This window comes from Elephas maximus, chromosome 6, assembly GCF_024166365.1.
Source record: "Elephas maximus indicus isolate mEleMax1 chromosome 6, mEleMax1 primary haplotype, whole genome shotgun sequence".
Lineage (NCBI taxonomy): Eukaryota > Metazoa > Chordata > Mammalia > Proboscidea > Elephantidae > Elephas > Elephas maximus.
Window position 1 is genome coordinate 107,219,574 of NC_064824.1, and position 18,404 is coordinate 107,237,977.

The 18,404-nt window shown below is 39.4% G+C and overlaps 1 protein-coding gene across 1 annotated transcript in view; it reads left to right on the forward strand.

Moving 5' to 3' along the window:
- Positions 1-18,404, forward strand: part of PTH2R (parathyroid hormone 2 receptor) — a 123,852-nt gene that overhangs the window by 20,825 nt on the left and 84,623 nt on the right. The window contains exon 3 of the mRNA XM_049888021.1: positions 4,762-4,980. Coding sequence (XP_049743978.1) covers positions 4,936-4,980 — 45 coding nt within the window. The 5' untranslated portion in view covers positions 4,762-4,935. The remainder of the gene's footprint in view (positions 1-4,761; positions 4,981-18,404) is intronic.

Consider the following 18,404-nt stretch of genomic DNA (forward strand, 5'->3'; position numbering starts at 1 on the left):
CCATTACTTCAGAAAATTCCCTTGTGCCCTATGTAGTCAATCTCCTCCTTCCACTTTTAGCCCCTGGTGACTACTGATGTACCTTCTGTTCTCTATGGTTTTGTCTTTTTCAAAATGTCATATAATTGAAATCAAATTTGCACTGCATATGCCAGTAGATTGATTCTTAGACTTTGGGAAGGAATTTGTTTAAAAAACATGCATGTGAATGGGTATGAAATAAAAGTGTATCTGGTATCTCTGTTCAGCTACTGAAATGCAGCTACAGGCAGAGATTGAGGGGGTGGTTGTACACAGCCAAGGAGAAAATACATGCAGCCCTTTAAGCCTGGCTTCTTTCACTTAACATGATGCTTCTGAGGTACATCCGTATTGTTGTTGAGTACTCTTCCATTGTATGGAGATTCCACAATGAGTTTATCCTAGATGACTATGCAGGTTACTTCAGTTGCCAACTCAACCTGGAGTATATTAGCCCAGTGGTGACCGGTAGATTTCTGTTATTCTCTGAGGTTCACTTCATGTAGCTAATATGCCTTGATTTAGAAAGCGGGGCTTCAGTGTTGCTTCCTCTCCAAGATCCTTGCTCTGCCTTCCCATTACTGTCTCAGTAAGTCCCTGAAAGAGCCGGAGCTCTGGCCTTTCATTTTCGTTAGTCTATTCTGTCTTAAGAATTTTGCCTCAGTGTTTAAGCACCTATGCACTAACCAGTCTACTCCTTCTGTCTCATCCTAGTGGGCTGACCTCACCCTTCAATTTCTATAGCAAATCTTTTTATGTTAAAACTGTTACGTGAACTTGATGTAGCTACTAACCAAACCATAGTACCATAAGCAATATGCCATCAGGGTTTCCAGTGGGAGGTTATAAGGCTCTCAAGGCACTGAATGTTTGTCTTTGTTTTTAAGTGTGATTTGGATTTAAAGTAGGAACAATTTTTCCTTTTATTGTTTGCACAACACATATCAATTGATTCTTAAACACTGGGCAGAAATTTGTTAAAGAGCAAGGATATGACATAAAGGTGAATCTGATGGGTCTGTGTAGCTACAAGGCAGAGAGTTAGAGGAATAGTGTACACAGTGAAGGAGAAATAATAACATTGTTGGGGAGCCCAAAGCATTTTAGAAGATCTAAGGAACTCCTTAAATTTTTTTGTGGAATTGTTTCAAAGGGGAGGAATGCTTAAATGTTTAAAATCAGAGTCTTGTGAAAGTATTACACTCACACATTCAGTGACAACTCCAACAACTCTCTAAAATTTGATTTATTCTGGCCACCTTGAGCAACAAAGAAAAACATGGCTATTCTTGGCTTCTGTACCTAAATTTCTTCTAGCCTGTAAATAATCCCAGGAGACAATCTAGAAATACAGTATTTCAGTGAAGTAATGCATGAGGAACACGTCGATTGCCAGTAGCTGAGCTTTAACATCATGCATGAATCTGAGTGCTGGGATTAATGATCCACAATGAAAACAGTTTAATATCACTTCTGTGCTGAGACTCAGGGCATAATCTGAATACCGCAGTGAACATCACTGGGGAGCTGCACACTCTGGTCAAGACTAGTCTCCCCAACGGGAACTATTTGTCATGATGAAGATAACAGTGTGGGAGGAGTGAGTAAAGGGTTGGGGTGTGGGGAAAGGTCAAGCAATGTCTAGTTAGAGAGGAAAAGCTAGGAGTAGAGGGGAAGTGTTCCCATCTAACATGTAATTTGGAAGAGAAGACATTCTCTTGAAGAAGAGCTAAATGCTCAAATAAGAGCATATGACCAAGCAATAGAATGTTTAGTACAGATACCAAGTTCAACAGCTCTTGAGCAAGGTGGGAGCTCAGTGTAGGCTTGACTGGTTAGAGCAGGATTCTTGGTGAAGGTGGAGGTTGACCTGGATTTAAAGGATTTGGGTTGGTGGAAAGAGACGAAGTGGACATCTCACATCAAAAAGAGCCTTTACCAATGAATTTGAGGATATTTGAGTCTTTGTGCCAGAAAAGCGGGTGAGAGAGAGCAGGAGGATCATGGTATCCAGTTTAAAAGGTGTTAACTAGAGACTGGAGACCTGGAAACAGGCATAATGAAAGTTCTTTTTAATCTAACTTTGGTAGCAGGTGGGTAAACTGCAAACATCTTAACCATTCTCCTGCAGGAATGGTTCCACTGATGATAATTTAGTATAAAAAATATTTTTTGATTTAGTGCTGCCTCTTTAATGCCAGTTTCTTTTTAGAAAACACACATTTTTCTTTTGAAGATATTTCTATTTTAATTTCTAATTTAAACTAAAAAGTTATGTTGTTTTTTGCCATCAAGTTGATTCTGACTCATAGTGACCCTGTAGGACAGAGTAGAACTGCCCTGTATAGTTTCCAAGGCTGTAAATCTTTATGGGAGCAGTTTGCCAGATATTTTCTCCCATGGAGTCACTGGTGGGTTTGAACTACCGACCTTTCGGTTAGCAGCTGAGTGCTTAATCATTGAGCCACCAAGGCTCCTGTCTGCTAGGTAGTGGAGGCTTATTCACTATTATTACTCAAAGTTCAGTTTTATAAACCACCCTATTAAACAATGATAAAACAAAAATTTAGGGATAACTCGAAAGGAGAGATTATTCTCGTGTGTGTGTGTGTATGTGTGTGTGTAACTGATTTTGTTTCAGTGCTTAAGATTGGAAAAAAAAACTGAGCAAAAATACCACAACTACTTGAAAAACACTGATCTTTCCACCACTTCCTTCTTAGAACAGAAATAAAAGGCTTGCGTTTTAAAAAAATTTGGATGGAGTAATTTTATTTGTACTTGTCTTTCTCCAAATTGCATTCACTACCTGATAGTGTCAATATCTTCCTTTAAAAATGGAGGGAGATAATCTGTTCCAAGAAACTGTGTCCTTTCATTTAATTGTACATGTGCTATGATTATTTTTAAAATAGCCTTCTGAGTAAAGGACATGAACAAGTCATTTAAAAAGCAAGGAATAAAAGTCTAAATAAATATGTAAAAGTTCTCTCACTCGTAGTCAAAGAAATGCTAATTAAAGTAATGAGATATCATTGTTGCCTATCAAATTGATACTTAAGAAATTGGATGTAAGTTTTATGGATGGGATTGCAAAGCAGCATGCTTTTTCTGGCAGTCGATAATAGAAACCCTAAAATTGCTCTTATGCTTTGACAGAGCATTTCCACCTCTGGAATTTGGTGTACAAAGATCTGTGGTTTTCTAGAAGAAAGCCTGCCCATGTCCAGAGGTATCAGTCAGGGATAGGTGTAATTCTATCCTGGGTGGTAGTCTTTTTTGGAGAGGTTCATTCTCAAATTTTCAACTACATGTTACCAGTCAGTCTCCTAAGTAAAAATTCATTTCTAAGACTCTGCATTTGAAATGGAATCCTCTGTCTTTGCATGAAATGCATCTTTTTGAATTATGTGTTTTGCAACACCAAGTGATACTAATAGCTCTGGAAAAGACCTGTTGACGTAAAAGTCATACTGTCAGGCAGAGTAGAAGTGGTGAAATCAATATAGCTTTAGAAAAAAAAAACTGTCAAAGCTCATGGCCAAACTATTAGGGTATGAGATATGCCAATTCATAGCACACATCCCCAAACTACTGCTTCTCCTTATGTTTGGTTATTATTCCACCCCCAAGAGCTTCAGGGGAAAATTTAAACTTGTAGCTACACCAGCAGACAGCATACTAACCCAGATCTGGTACCCAGAAAGCAGTCATGGATATAACTAGCAAAATATCCTGTAGTCCTGATTACTGGGAGCATAACACATATAAGAAAGAGGTAGAAGATTATTTAAAACTTTCATGAATATTTTGAATTGAATAAAGTAACTTCAGTATCAACAGCTTTGCTCACTTCTTAGAATCAAGATTCTGATTATAATAATAGTGGCAAAGTGGTTAAGCACTCAGGCTGCTCACCAAAAGGTTGGCAGTTCGAATCCGCCAGCAGCTCCTTGGAAACCCTATGGGGCAGTTCTACTCTGTCCTATAGGGCCGCTGTGAGTCGGAACTGACTCAATGGCACACAACAACAACAGGGTGTTTATATTGTGAAGATGTTTTCACTATATCTGAAGTTAAGTATTAGAGAGTGTTACAAATTTGAGGTATTGAGGAATTCTAAATTTCTCAATTTATTTCCCATTACTTTGCACATTAGGAAAGTGCCATCCTTTATAGAATGATACAGTAAGAACAAACACACACTCACACTCAATGTACTGGGGAACAAAAATCTCCAAATAGACTGTCTACACTTGCTACAGCTCTGTGATGTTATGCATCATTTCATTAAAATTCTTGCTTCTCATTATTTTTAACTCTTGACAATTATTTTGCTTAATTAACTTAGTTGTGGATTACTACCAGTTATATTTGCAGAAATTATGACAGTTTATTAACTCTCATAAATGCCAAAAGATAACAGAAGCACTACAGGACTGATGATGAAATACATTTTTTATTTTCTAGCCTTTAAATGGAATTTAGCTCATGTTATTTTGCAAGTTGTTGTCAAGGTTTAGACAGACTCTGGAATAGCACCTTCCCCTAGTGTCTATCTGTTGGTGACCCGCAGGGGGCAGTAATGAGTCACAGTTAAGCTGACTCCTCCATTACCCTTAACACAGTGTGCCAAACATTGATGCTTTATCAAAAACTATTAACGAGCAAAAATTTAACATCCTTGAAGGAAGGAAGGTTTAAAATTTCTTTTTTCTTTTCACTACTGTATTCCTACAGCTTTGAAGAATATTAAACATACCATGGATGGCCAGAAGAATTAACAAGTCTGTCTCTTAAGTAGTACAGCCAGAGTGTTCCTTGGAAGCCAGGATGGCAAGACTTCTGAAGTAGTACAGCCAGAGTGCTCCTTGGAAGCCAGGATGGCAAGACTTCATCTCATGTACTTCGGACATGTTACCAGGAGGGACCAGTCCCCGGAGAGGGACATCTCGCTTGGTAAGGTAGAGCAAAAAAGAGGAGGACATTTGACCAGATGGACTGACACAGTGGCTGCAACAGTGGGCTCAAAACATAGCAATGATGGTGAGGATGGCAGAGTCCCAGGCGGTGTTTTGTTCGTTGTAGATAGGGTCGCTATGAGTCCAAACCAACTCGACAGCCCCTAACAACAACAATGATATTCCCACAGCATAGGTGTTCAGTAAATATTTGTTGGAAAGAGGAACAAATTACTGTTAATCCTGCTTTTGAGAGGATATACCTCCATCTTCATGGACCTTCAAACACTGCATATCCCAAACCCAATCAGAAAATATTAATTGAAAATAAATACCTATTATCCAATAAATAATAATAATACATGCAATTAATTGTTAGAAAGTGATTTATTCACCCAGCCTGAAAATAAAACAATAGAAAATTCTTTTCTTGAGTTCTTTGATTCTTAATATCCTTTAAGTCACAAAAATCATGGAAAAGACTCTGAATTTTCTACCCCAGGCATTTCTTTCAGAAATAATAGGGTTTTTGGGGGGTGGGGGGGAGGGGCTAAGAATTTAGTATTCTAAGTTCCAGAACAAATATATCCTCATTATCCTTAATGAAATGGTGGAATTTACTCAATTTTCAATATATAAATAGAATCCATGTCACACTTAGCACTAGTTGTTGTTCTCTACGAGGACCTGTTGCCAGAATAGCCATAGAAATCAAACATATGTCTCATGCAAGGAATGGACCAATAAACTCTCTGTGGCTTATAGTAATGGTTGGTTGAAAGTGTTCCCTTTTTTGTCATAGCCCCGATCAACGCCCCACCTATATCTTCCCCCAAATTTACTTCAGTATATGTTCCTCCATACCAACTTCCAGCGCAGGCACAGCGTTTGTTTACCTGAGCTCTTTCTCTGACTTTTGCAGAGCAAGCTGCAAGCGCTGGGGGTTAACTAATGATCCCCTGGAGTAACCCACAAATAATGCCTGATAGGAGGTGGTGTATAAATACCCCAAATCTCTGACTCCTCAGATGAGACAACTCAAGGATGCAAGTTTTACACTGGTTCTCAGAGCTCCCTGGAGGGATTACCTCCATTTGCCCATAATAATAATTTGCTTTGTAAAACACCCTTTATTTGCTGCTTTCCAGTCCCTGCCTCGCTTCCTTTATTTCCCTGCTGGTGTTTCTGATTGTACCACCAAGATAAACGACTTGCACTCAAATCCTTGTCTCCAGGTCACTTTTGAAATAGAAAGCTCAGACTAAAACAGCTCTCCAGCCTGTAGTTTTTCAGTCAGGAGGAAAAAAATAATTTATTTTTAAATGTTCTATTAATACTATCTTTTAAAGAAGTTTTGAAATTTAATAGAGTCCTGTGTGTGGTTCTTCTCTCCTGTGGTTATACAGTGATTCTCAGCTGTAGGGGAAGGGACAGGCATTGTCCCCCCCAGAGACATTTGGTATAAGCCCTGGAGACATTTTTGGTTGTCATGATTGGGGTGGGAGGTGGGTTATTACTGGCATGTAGTGGGTAGAGGCCAGCAGTAGTGCTGCTAAAAATCCTACAATATATAGTACAACCCCCCACAACAAAGAATTATCTGACCCAAAATATCAATGCCACTATTACAAACCTTGACTTAGAGCATTTTGTATTTTGTTTAAGAAATCTTTGCATACCCCAGCGTCATGAAGTATTTTTTTGTTGTTAGCTGCCATCCAGTCGATTCTAACTCATGGCGACTCCATGTGTTACAGAGAAGAATTGCTCCATAGGATTTTCTTGGATTTAATCTTAATGGAAGGGTTCCTGGAATAAGGTTCTTGCCTTTCACTGTTCAAGAATGATCAGGTAAGTCACGTAGTTTTCCACACAAGCAAAGCTTTATTGAAGAGGCTTGCAAGCGGAGACAAGGAGGGCCTAGAGCAACGCATACCCCCATCTCAGAAAACAAAAGACAGGCCTGAGTTTTTTAAAAGTTCTTGGGCGGGAAAAGATTCATGTTTATTCATAGACACAGGCGGGGATGTGTTAACTAAGGTGCACAGGCAACAGCTTTCCAAGATGGCTCCTGTCCTGGAGGCCTCTGGGATTCATAGCAGGACTTATTATGGGGCATTGCGCCTGTGCAGTCTCTCGCTCCCTGGGTTCGATTCCCTGGCTGGGGCTGTAGCCCCTCACCGCCCCTGGTGAAAGTTCACGCAGCGGTCACAGGTGGATGTTCTGCGCATGTCTCTGGGCCTGGTTTTCTCCAGCTGTTTCTGAAAGGCAACTGTGAAGAAGTTTTGTGGGCTCTTTTTAGATACCCTGCCCCATTGTTCTGGGCATTAAAGTCGTTATATTGGTTATAACTTCTTATACAGATCCTATTGATTTATGGAGCCCTGTTTTTTTTTTTTGTTGGCTTAGCGGTTAAGAGCTCAGGCTGCTAACCAAAATGTCGGCATTTGGAGTCCACCAGTGGCTACTTGGAAACCCTATGGGGCAGTTCTGCTCTGTCGCTATGGGTTGAAATTGACTCAACGGCAACAGATTTGGTTTTGGTTTATATTCAGCTAATAAAAAAGATTTATCAAAAGATATTTGATGCCTAGACAAGTTTTTAACCAGATATATTTGTCCCTTTTGAATTTTTCTGTACAAGCATGAACTTTTTGTGGAGAAAATAAAGCAAATTTTATAGTCGATCTCAACAAGTGTTTGACAAGTGTTGACCTCCTAGTTCCAAAGGGATATGATGCTTGAGTGTTAGTAGATCTACTTTGTGAGCACTGTGCTTGTTTGTTAGCTGTACTCCAGATGTCTGAAGGAAGAATACAATAGGATAATGCCATGCTTAAATATGTTGGATATACGTGTATGACTTCTACAAGGAAACCATTTATTTATATTCTCATACACATTGAGTTTCCTGAGCTAATTCATCCACTGATGGACTCGGCTTCTACTTGAAGCTGGACCATTCCCAAATCTGTCTTCAGCACTCATCATAGCCCCACTCTCCAATTTCACATTCTCTTCAGTTCCAAAATCTTCCCACCCATCATCTGTATGTTCTAATGCTACCTGAAATGTAATGTGAGGAGAGTTAGATTAGCACCTCTCCCCTCCAAAAACACTACCCTTTCTTGCCTTCACATTACTGCCAACACTTTTCCCATTCTTTTGGTCCCCAAGACTTGCAAAGAGGTTTTTTTTTTTTTTTTTTAACTCTACCATCCCTTTACTTTCCAATGCCAGTCAATGACCAAGTCTTGCTAATATTTTCTTTCACAATTTCTCTCATCTTCTCCCTTCCTGTGTATTTTCCTACTTAACATTTTCACCTTGAGGGTTTGCAGCTCTTATTCCTGCCTCTCCTCACAACTAATGTTCCAGAACTCAGAGTGCCCTCCCACTTCTCCCTGCCTTGCCCATGCACCGGCACGAATGCCTTCCTCGACACCTCCCCCTGGATCACACGTAGCCATTTTTCACATTCAGTTCTGATGTTTCTCTGGAAATGCTCATAACCCACACAGGGTTAAGAGGACTTGCATTCTGTTTCCACTGTTCTCTCTTGCAAAAACCCTGGGGTCAGGATTGTTCTCTATGAAGCTTGGGTGCCTAGCATAGTGCCCACCGTGTTACAGTTATTACTGCAAATTTCCTCTTAAATAGCTCTCTGGTTTCTGTTCCTCCCCATTGTATCTGTTCTACACAGAGCAAACAGAACAATTTTTCCTAAAAAATTTTTTATGTTTCAACTTCCCAGCGGTAGATGACTTGCTATCATGCCATTCCAAATTCTGCATCTCTGCCAGGCATTGAAGGACTCCCACTGTCTGTCACCTTTCCTCACCTTCCCTTCTTATTTACAAGAAAGTTTTATCCCTGTTTCCTGAATATTATATAACACACCTGGCCCCTTGGTGAGCATGTGTCTCTCAAAACACGTAGAATGCCCTCTGCCCTCATCGTATCACAGGAGAAGCTTTGCAAATCTTGCAACCTCCAGGAAACCTTCAGGTAACCTCAGCTGCAAGCTTCCTCATTCTGCAGCCTGTGGCTATTTTTACATTATTTGTCCATGTTTATATTTCGCTTTGTCACATACATTCTGTAAGGCAAAAACAGGATGTTGTGCATCTTTTATCTGTATCAATATTTACTTCTTACAGTAATCTTCAGTGACTAGAAAGTATCTAGTGTAAATTGCTAAAAAATTATCGTTCCCTAAGTCTTAAAAGTCTTAATCAAATTATCTTTTTCAAAGCTTCTTTCACCTGCCTTTTTTAAAAAAGCAGTGTTTTTCCTGAATTCATCCCAAATTTAAAAAGCCATTATTTTCTTATCTATGTTAAAATTTCTCCTTTTAGTGATTCTTGGGGGCATATATTTTCCTGTACTGAAAGGCTCAAAATAAATCACCCATAGATATACTGCCTGAGATGACTGTTCTTTAGTTTAATAAGTATCTCTTTAAAAAATCTGATTCTACTGGGAGTTTATGGGAGAAATGAAAAAATGAATGTTAAGGCACTTAGTACATCTGTGAAGGTCTAGTCAAATGCTGAAGTTCATTACAGAAGATCAGGATGGAATAGGAGGAAAAAGTGCTAGATGTGGAACAGAAGGCCTAAGCTGTCTTCACGTGCTGCTGTGTGTCCTTCTGTAAGTCATTTAACTTCTCTGAGTTGCAATTTCTTTGTCTAAATGGGTACCACCACTAAAATGTGTACCTTGGTTTGCCTATCTCATAGGTTGCTTGGGGATCGAAGCAAATCAAATTCATGAAAAGAGTGTATAAAATGTAGAATGCTATAGAAATGTGAGTTATTGTTACAACCAACCTATTTTAGCCATTTAGTCAATGGTAAGGGCTTTTAAGGGCTAGTTCAATCAGATATTTTTCACTACTAAGGTAGTGACGTTTTCATTACTAGATTTTTTTTTTTTTGAGGATAGATGGCTGTAGATTAGTAGGGGTGATTTATGTATTGAGAAGAAGTAGAAAGATTTTTCAAATACGTATGAACTAATATTCTATGGCATTTCAATCAAGGAGCAACAGCGCTCAGAAATTCTTGACAGAATAATGAGTCACCTTTGAGAAGGCAGTATGACTTTGAAAGAGAATGGATTTATAAGGACAGAAGGTGTTACCTGTCCAATCAGCATTTGACAAGATAGAACCCTGGCCACAAGATTATAAGATTGTAACTCGTTACTGGCTGTTGGCACTCAGCTTCTTGAGGCAGAATCTGATACCTGATAAGGTGAACATTCCGGGCTGTTTCTTGTACTCTGGGGGATCTCTGGAAATCTGAGTATATGGCACATGTGTTCATACCTCTGGCAGTAGTATGTAGGATTTCCAGATAAACAAGTATTATCTCAAGGACAACAACTACATTGTCAAAAACTCTAATTGTGACAGCAATTTTTATAGTAAAAGTCACTGATAAGGATGGGCTCATCCTAAGGGCTCATCCTAAAGTCTCATCCTTTGCACAGTAGTGACTATGTAAAGGCTTTTGTAGCACTATCTTTGGTAACCTTTCCTCCAGTTATGAGCTTATAGATACCCATATGTGATGAGTCTTTGATTATATGAAAAATAATCTTAATGTTAATGTTATACAGTTATATATATGAATATATATAGTATTGTTAGTGAAATGAAATTGTTCTCATATCCTATGTCAACAGCTAGATGAGATCTTTAAACCACAGGAGTAGGAGTTGATGGTGTTCAGTTACTATTGCTGTGTAACAAGGCACCCCAAAACTTAATGACTTAACGTAACAATAACCATTTATTTAGTTCAGAAATCTGTAATTTGGGCAGGGACTGGTGGGAAAGGCTCACCTCTGCTCCACGTGGCATCAGCTGAGGCAGCTCAGTTTAGGCTAGAGGATCCATTTCCAACATGGTTCACTCATATGGCTGGCTGTTGGCTGGAATATCAGTCAGGATTGAGAGCTGAGATTCTCAGTTCTGTCCATGTGGGCCACTCCATGAGCAGCTTGAACTTCCTCACATCATATTGCCTTAGAAATTCCAAGAATGAGAGTCCCCAGAGCCTGGAAGTAGAAGCTGCCAGTTTCTTAAGGCCAGACATCACTTCTGTTATACTCCCTAGGTCAAGCAGTCACAGACAGAGCCCCACATCGAGGGGAGGAGACCCAGACCTCCGCCTCGTCATAGAAGAATGTTGAAGAATTTCAGGGACATATTTAAAAAATCTTCACAGATAGGAAGTATCAAGAGGGAACAGAGAGCAGAAGGACATCAAATCTTGGGAGGGCAAGTTTGAGAGGGGCTGTTACTTAGCTATTGGGGATCAAGTTCTCATTTAACTATTTCAGAAACAAATGTAAAACACTGAGTATTTAGCAAGCTAGGGCAAATGTAGATTTAAGAGAGAGGAAGTAGGATGATGCCAAAAAACGTAATTGTCCAACTTCTTAATTTTCTTTAGGCTTTATCTTGACTGAAGTGGGCCCTGAGTTTTTAATTATTTTCTTTAATCAGTAGGAAATTTTTAAGATTTATAGTTGCTTCCTTTTCATTATTTTCCCTTAAGCTACAAATTAATGAGTATTTCATAATAGGCTTTGCATATTAATAATTATAAATTGAATGTGATAACATATATGAAAGTATTCTGTAAATTAACTTACTGCCATTTGTGTACTTCTATAAACTGATAAAAGATTTTTTAAGTTGTCATCATATTTAATTCTCACAAGACATTGTAAAAAAAAAAATTGTAAGGCACATTATTATTATAAATAAAAATATTCACAGATTAAACAGAGAGAAAGCATGTCAGTTTGGGGTAGAGACAGAAAGGCCCTCTTCCTGTAGAGCACATTTTCCCTTCTGATGTATCCTGACCAACACCTTTGTTGAAATGGCCAGGCTTTTCCCTGATGGAATCTGCCTGCTTCCAGAATCCCAGCCAGAAAGCTCTAGGGACTTAGCTTTGAAGGCCTAATTTCTTGTAGCTTTCCAAATCTAACAGTCAGGTACTCAGAGGAAACATTGCTAACTACTTTAAAATCGATAGGGGCCTTTAACCTCTGGGTTTGATGAACAGGATTCCACTGTGGTAACAGAGAGATGCTCTATTAAATAATCTGCAAACCCTGCTCTAATTTCTAAACCTCTTCTAGCATAGCAGCCTCACATGGAGCTGAAGGTGTGATTTTAGAGGCTTCAGCAAATGTCTTAGTCATCTAGTGCTGCCATAACAGAAATGCCACAAGTGGATGGCTTTAACAAAGAGAAATTTATTTCCTCACAGTAAAATAGGCTGAAAGTCCAAATTCAAGGCGTCAACTCCAGGCAAAGGCTTTCTCTCTCTGTCGCCTCTGGAAGAAGGTCCTTGTTGTCAATCTTCCCATGGTCGAGGAGCTTCTCAGGCGCAGGTACCTCGGGTTCAAAGGACTCGCTCTGCTCCTGGTGCTGCTTTCTTGTTGGTATGAGGTCCCCAACTCTGTGCTTGCTTCTCTTTCCTTTTATCTCTTGAGAGATAAAAGGTGGTGCAGGCCCACCCCAGGGAAACTCCCTTTACTTTGGATCAGGGATGTGACCTGGGTAAGGGTGGTATTGCAATCCCACCCTAATTCTCTTCAGCATAAAATTACAATGACAAAATGGAGGGCAACCACACAGTACTGGGAATCATGGCCTAACCAAGTTGACACATGTTTTTGGGGGACACAATTCAATACATGACAATAAACTTTCATCATCTACTGCCTTTCAAAGTATCTTCCTTGTTAAAAAGATTGATTATTTAATTAATGATGCTGGGTGAACTGGTTAGCTACTTGAGAAAATTGTTAGATCACCATTTTCAAGCAAAAAAATGTAGATACATGAAAGAAGTTACATGTAAAATTATGAAACAATAGAAAGAACTAGAAAAAACAGCTGATTATTCTAATTTTTAGTATATACCTTCTTTCCTGGCATTAAAAAGCTAAAGAATAAACTATAAAGGAAGGTTGATAATTTTAGATACATACAAAAATAAATAAATCTGATGACAATAAGTTGGGAAAACGATATTTATGCCAGAAAAAAAGATTTAGTATTATTTATTTAATAATATTATTATTTAATAATGTTTTAAATACATTGAAGAATTTTCCACATAAATAGGAAACATTCAAATTACCACAGTTCTTTGCCCATTCACAGCTGTGGCAAAAAGACTAAAAAAAAAAAAAATAGTATTAATCATAATAACCTTTTGCCTTCAAGTCGATTTGGACTAATAGCAACCCTGTAGGACAGGGTAGAATTGCCTCACAGGGTTTTCAAGGCAGTAAATCTTTGTGGAAGCAGAATGCCACATCTTTCTCCCACAGAGCGGCTGGTGGGTTCGAATTACCAACCTTTTGGTTAGCAACTGACCTCTTAAAAACTGTGCCACCAGGTCTCCATTGATCATAATTAAAAAAAAACCAAACAAAACCCATTGCCATCTGACTCATAGCAACCCTATAAGACAGAGTAGAACTGCCCCATAGGGTTTCCAAGGAGCACCTGGTGGATTCGAGCTGCCAAAAGGTAGCTCTTAACCACTATGCCACCAGGGTTTCCACTGATCATAATAGCTAATACTTACTGAGCATTTTTCCTGGACCAAACATTGTTCTAAGAGCTTCATGTTTATTAACTTATCTAACTTTTGTAACAAGCTTTTGAGGGAGGTACTATTATTTTCCCCATTTTGCAATTGAGATTAAGATAAAGAGAGGATATTATGTAATCTGAAAACCCTGGTGGTGTAGTGGTTAAGAGTTCAGCTGCTAATTGAAAGGTGGTACTTCAAATCCACCGGGTGCTCCTTGGAAGCCGTATGGGACAGTTGTACTCTGCCCTATAGGGTCGCTGTGAGTCTGAATCCACTCGACCGCAATAGGTTTGGGTTTTTTTTTTTTTGGTTTATTATGTAATTTGCCTGGGGTTACACAGCTAGGAAGTGGCAGAGCCAGAATTCAAACTTTGGCTGTCTGTCTCCAGAGTGTGTGCCGCTTCACACCTTTCCTCAAGAGGCCTGATCAGGAAATTTTAACATGAAGTGATACAACTGGCCTGTAAATGTATAAAATAGTCAATATTATTAATAAACTAAGAAAGTAAAATGAAAACAACAGTGAGATGTCATCTTTGCTAAACTGGCAAGATTTGAAAAAATAATACCAGGTAAGGCAGGGGTGTGCATAAATTGGTCCAATTTATAAATATCTACAATAAGCCTTAAATCTGAGTATATCTTTTTAACAAAAATTCTAATTTTATAATTTAAGATAATATTCAATGATTTACGTAAAGATATATGTTCAAGGGTAGTCATCACTGTAATTTGTTTGTTTCCAGAATATCATATAATATAATAAATACATGGAACATATAGAAAATAAAATAAGTCCCCCAGCCCAATATTCTTTTTGACTTTGGATTGAATCCCTTTGTTATCAAGATCTTATGTTTTTCATTTGTGAACGGGGATGATCAGACCTCTCACCTGTCCTTCACTGATTTTTTTTAAAAGTGAGGTAAAAAATAGCCTTTTTAAAGTGTACAATTCAATAGTATTAAGTACATTCACAAGGAGCCCTATGGTACAGTGGTTAAGTGCTCAGCTGCTAACTGAAAGGTTGGTGGTTCAAATCCACAAGCCACTCCATGGTAGAGAGATGTGGCAGTCTGTTTCCATAAATATTACAGCTTGGAAGCTCTAAGGGGCAGTTCTACTCTATAGTATAAAGTTGCTATGAGTGGGGATCTACTCGTCAGCAGTGGGTTTTAAGTACATTCACAATGTCATACAGCTATCACCACTCCTTAGTTCCAGAAACTTTCACTGGCTTTTAATGCTTTTATGACTGCTGGCACATATATGTTCCTGCTACGTTTTCTGCCCCTGGAGGTTTATTGCAGGCATTTGAGCCACTTTAGAATGTTCTGGCATCATGGAGGATACTGGTACAACTGCCTAAAAAATAAGGAAGTTGGGCTGCGCCACATTGGAGTGTTGAGAGCCATTGGTATGAAGGCATGCTTCCTGAAGGAGTGATTGTGTGAAACTTTTGTGTTTGGCTTCAGTACAGTGAGGTGAGGCTTAGAAGTATGTTTACAATTTCCTTTGTGTGATTGGGAAGGTACGGTTACCGGCATTTGGAAATATTCAAGTAGATGAGTTATTTTTGGAGTGAAAATAGTTTGTGATACACTTTCTGGGCCACGGAACCCATACCTACCATGGGGGTGTGTGTGTGTGTGTGTGTGATGTGCTTCATGGAACATGGGACCAATATGGCCCATTCGTTTTAGTCATATCCCTGACGCCATCTTTTATTTTTAATATATATTTTTTTGAACTTTGGATGAAGGTTTACAGAGCAAACTAGTTTCTCATCAAACAGTTAGTATACACACTGTTGTATGACATTGGTTAACAACCCCATGACATGTCAACACTCCCCCTTCTCAACCCTGGGTTCCCTATTACCACCTTTCCTGTTCCCTCCTACCTTCCAGCCCCTGCTCCAGGACTGATGCACCCCTTTAGTCTTGTTTTGTTCCACGGGCCTGTTCAATGTTTGGCTGAATGGTGAACCACAGGAGTGGGCTCATTACTGAGTTGAAAGAGTGTCCAGGGGCCATACTCTCAGGGTTTCTTCAGTCTCTGTTAGGCCAGCAAGTCTGGTCTTTTTTGTGAGCTAGAATTTTGTTCTACATTTTTCTCCAGCTCTGTCCCGGACCCTCTATTGTGATCTCTGTCAGAGCAGTCAGTGGTTGTAGCCAGGGATATCTAGTTGTACTGGACTCAGTCTGGTGGAGGCCGTGGTAGTTGTGGTCCATTAGTCCCTTTGGACTAATCTTTCCCTTGTCTTTAGTTTTCTTCATTCTTCCTTGCTCCCGAAGGGGCGAGACCAGTGGAGTATCCTAGATGGCTGCTCACAGGCTTTTAAGACCCCAGCCGCTACTCACCAAAGTAGAATGTAGAACATATTATTTATAAACTCTGTTATGCCAAATGAGCTAGATGTTCCCTGACACCATGGTCCCCACAGCCCTCAGCCCAGCAATTCGGTCCCTCAGGGAGTTTGGATGTGTCTGTAGAGCTACCATGGCCTTGCCTTATACAGGTTGTGCTGGCTTCCCCAGTATTGTGTACTGTTTTACCCTTCACCAAAGTTACCGCTTATCTATTAAGTGTTTTTCCATACCTGCCCCTCTCCTCCCTTGTAACCATCAAATATTGTTTCTTTTTGTATGTAAACTTTTTCATGAGTTTTTTACAGTAGTGGTCTCATACAATATTTGTCCTTTGTGATTGACTGATGACATCTTTTAAAAAGTGCTTGCTTCCCTATATTTTATGGCTCAAGTGTAACCAGGAAGTGTGATGCACTTCCTGGACCATGGGCCGATATATACCGTATTTTTGATGTACTTCCTGGAACATGGGACCGATATTGCCCGCTTGCAGATGGCACCCCATTTTTTCAAATAAAAAAACTACCAACAAACAATTGATTTGGCATCTGTTCCATTAGTGAAAAAACATGGCATCACCAAAAAATTCCAAAAAAGAACAAAATTCAGACTTTGAAGGGTTAAGGATTGACAAGGTGCTATTTGCAAAAAGATTGATGGAGAATCCCATCAACTGTGCATAAAGGCTTTTTTTTTTTAGTTAATGAATAATATTAACCAATTATTCCAAATTTACACATAATTTTATCTTTTATAGAAAAGCCAAAAAATCAAACCAGTCGCCCTCCAGTCAATTCTGACCCGTGACGACGCCATAGGGTTTTCAAAGGCGGTGATATTTGGGAAGGAGATCACCAGGCCTTTCTTCAGAAGGTCTGTGAGTGCGTTGCAACCACCAACCCTTCCGATTAGTAACTAAACGCTTAATTATTTGTGCCACTCAGGAAATCCTACTTTATGGCAAGAAGCACCAATATCCTGATATTACAATTTGGGTAATGTTTTATATATTACCTAACATTTTTCACTTACCACAGTCTAATATCTTCAAAGCTTTGAATACTGTGATGGTTAAGGTTGTGTGTCAACTTGGTTGGGCTATGGTTCTCAGGGGTTTGGCAGTCGTATGATGTGGTGATCACCTCCATGATGGGATCTGCTTTGAGTAGTCAATCAGTCGAAAGGGAGTTTCCTTGGGTGTGTGGCCTGCATCGAATATAAGTGGACATTCTGGCAAGGCTTGGGGGCTTTTACTCGCTCTGGATTCTGCAGCTGGCTCCAGTTCATCTGACCTCCAGTTCTTGGGACTTGAGCTAGCAGCTTACCTGTGGTCTTGCCTGTGATCTCGGAATTCTTCGGTCTTCGCAGCCTGTGAACAAGAGCCCTGCTGTCTGACTTTGCCATTTTGGGTTCACCAGCCCCTGCGGCTACGTGAATCAGGGCAAGCCTCCAGCCTTACCCATGTGGGACGCTCCAGTCCCTGCAACTGTGTGAGCCATTTCCTTGATATAAATCTCTATTTATACGCTATACTGGTTTTTCTTCTCTAAAGAACCCAGCCTTAGACAAATACCTTGGTCTAGAGTCTGTGGATTTGTACCAGTTGGTATGAATGGTTCACTTGAATAGTGTAAGTTTAAAAAAAAAACCGATTATAAGTTCCAATATGTGTGACTGTCTTATTAATGAACAGCTAATAGTTTGGGGTATCCTTTTTGTTGTATTGCAAGGTTTCTTATCTTTAGCACTATTGACATTTTGGGGCAGATATTTCTTTGTAGTGGGGGACTGTCCGGTGCATTGTGGAATGTTTAGTAGCATCACTGGCTTCTACCCGCTAGAAGTCAACAGCATGTAGTGGGTACAACCAAAAATGTGACACAAGTAAAACTATCTTCAGACATCACAAAATGTCCTGTGGGGGCAAAATCACTCCTGGTTGAGAACTGCTACTGTAATCAACAGTAAATTATTCTCAGATTTTGAGAGGGGGAACGAATAAAGACATGGAAACGAAAACTGGATGGATGATTATTTTTGGCTCTGTGAGGCCTAAGGAATATGAAAAAAATTGTAATAATACTATTGCATGAATAAGAGAACGGTTGATCAGCAGTACCACAATGAGAGAATAGTTGGATCTTGGGCAAATGACTTAGTGTCTATTTCTTCATCTATAATTATGATTAATAATAATAATACCTATCTCACGGGGGAAACCCTGGTGGTGTAGTGGTTAAGAGTTTGGCTGCTAGCCAAAGGGTCAACAATTCAAATCCACCAGGTGCTTCTTGGAAAGCCTATGGGGCAGTTCTACTCTGTCCTATAGGGTCACTATGAGTTGGAATCGACTCAAAGGCAATGGGTTTTTTTTTTTTTTAATCTTACAGGGTTATTGTAAAGATTAGTTAATTTCA